General features: G+C 65.4%; 1 protein-coding gene across 1 annotated transcript in view; it reads left to right on the top strand.

Moving 5' to 3' along the window:
* The window catches only part of LOC113407920 (synaptosomal-associated protein 25-like), a 6,309-nt gene that overhangs the window by 2,469 nt on the left and 2,086 nt on the right, over nt 1-1,754 (top strand). The window contains exons 3-4 of the mRNA XM_026658860.1: nt 149-197; nt 1,289-1,406. Of these exons, the coding sequence (XP_026514645.1) occupies nt 149-197; nt 1,289-1,406 (167 nt within the window). The remainder of the gene's footprint in view (nt 1-148; nt 198-1,288; nt 1,407-1,754) is intronic.

The following is a 1,754-nucleotide window of genomic DNA, read 5'->3' as shown; positions in this document are numbered from 1 at the left end:
GCTCACAGCACCAGAGTCCCTGGCAGGGCACTGCTGTGGGGAAGCTCACAGCCTCTGGCATCAGCGCGCTGTTCTGAGGTTGGTGTCACAGTGGCTGTGCCGGGGTTTGCTAACACTGCCCCCCCCCTTACCTCCTCTCCCATCGCAGAGCAAAGACGCTGGGATCCAGATCTTGGTGATGCTGGATGAACAGGGAGGTGAGGAAGAGGCTCAGGGGGGTGGCGGGAGGAGCAGGACACAGCCAGTGTGTGCCTGGGAGGGGGGGTCACTCCCAGACCTCCCCCCCAATCAGGTCACTCCTGTCACAGACCCGCCCGGCTGGATCAGCACCGGCTCCAGTTTAAGGCTGGATCCCCCTGAGTTCTGCTGGATCCAGGTTCCTGAGACCCCACTGCCCCCACCCCCAGCCGTTGGCTGTGCAGCTCCCAACTCCCATGGGCGTGGGGGGGGGACCAGCGCTAGGGAAGGGGCAGAGCTGGCTCATCACATGAGAGAGCAGGGGTGGGAGCCAGCTCCAATACCATCCACCCCCTCCCCCCCGGTAACTCACAGCCATGGTGACTGGAGTCCAAGGACACTGCTGTGGGGAAGCTCACAGCACTGAATTCTCAGTGCGGGGGGGAGGGGCGATCTCCTTTGGCTCCCCATTGCCCCCCCATTACTCTCATCTGGGAGGAGCGAACCCCAACCCCGTAGGTTATTTGTACCTGGGGGTGAACCTCAAGACCTGAACCCCCCTGGTACCCCCGACTCCCCCATTACCCCACCCTGGGTTCATGCATCCTGAGACAGCCCCGGGCTTCTCCTACCTGGGGGCAGGTCCAGGTGAAGACTCAATCCATTGCCAACCTAGAGCCTGCCCCCCCCCCCGGGCCCCCCCCCCCCCCCCCCCCCCGCCCCCCCCACCCCCACGGCCTCATCTGCCCCCCAAACATCTGCCCCACATACTCACCCAGCCCTACGGCCTTATCTGCCACCCAACACCCTGCCCCATGGACTTGCCCAGTCCTATGTCCTCATCTGCTCTCCCACTGTCCCCCAGCCTTACGGCCTCATCTGCCCCCCAACACCCTGCCCCATGGACTCCTCCAGCTCTACGGCCTCATCTGCCCCCCAACACCCTGCCCCATAGACTTCCCCAGCCCTATGTCCTCATCTCCCACCCACACAGTCCCCCAGCCCTACGGCCTCTTCTGTCCCCAACACCCTGCCCCACAGACTCCCCCAGCCCTACGGCCTCTCTGCCCCCCTGGCCCCAGCACTCACCTGCCCCTCACCCCCTCTCCAGAACAGCTGGACCGGATTGACGAGGGGCTGGACCAGATCAACCAGGACATGAAGGAGGCGGAGAAGAACCTGACAGACATGGCCAAGTGCTGCGGCATCTGCGTCTGCCCCTGTGCCAAGTAGGTGCCCCCCCCGCCCCCCACCTGGAAGGGGAGACACCCCTGTGATCTGCTGCCCCATCACCTCCGCCCTGCCGGTCCCAGCCCCATGCGACAACGCAGCCTCCCCACACCCCTGCATCTCAGGGCGCCAGGGGGGCATGGGCCAGCCCTGTGGGATCAGACCCCAGCTGGGTTTGGGGGGCAGCCCTGTGGGATCAGACCCCAGCTGGGTTTGAGGGGCAGCCCTGTGGGATCAGACCCCAGCTGGGTTTGAGGGGCAGCCCTGTGGGATCAGACCCCAGCTGGGTTTGGGGGGCAGCCCTGTGGGATCAGACTCCAGCTGGGTTTGGGGGCAGCCCTGTGGGA

This window comes from Terrapene carolina, unplaced genomic scaffold (genome assembly GCF_002925995.2).
Source record: "Terrapene carolina triunguis isolate 2854851 unplaced genomic scaffold, T_m_triunguis-2.0 Scaffold517, whole genome shotgun sequence".
Lineage (NCBI taxonomy): Eukaryota > Metazoa > Chordata > Testudines > Emydidae > Terrapene > Terrapene triunguis.
This window is presented reverse-complemented; position numbering and strand designations above follow the sequence as displayed.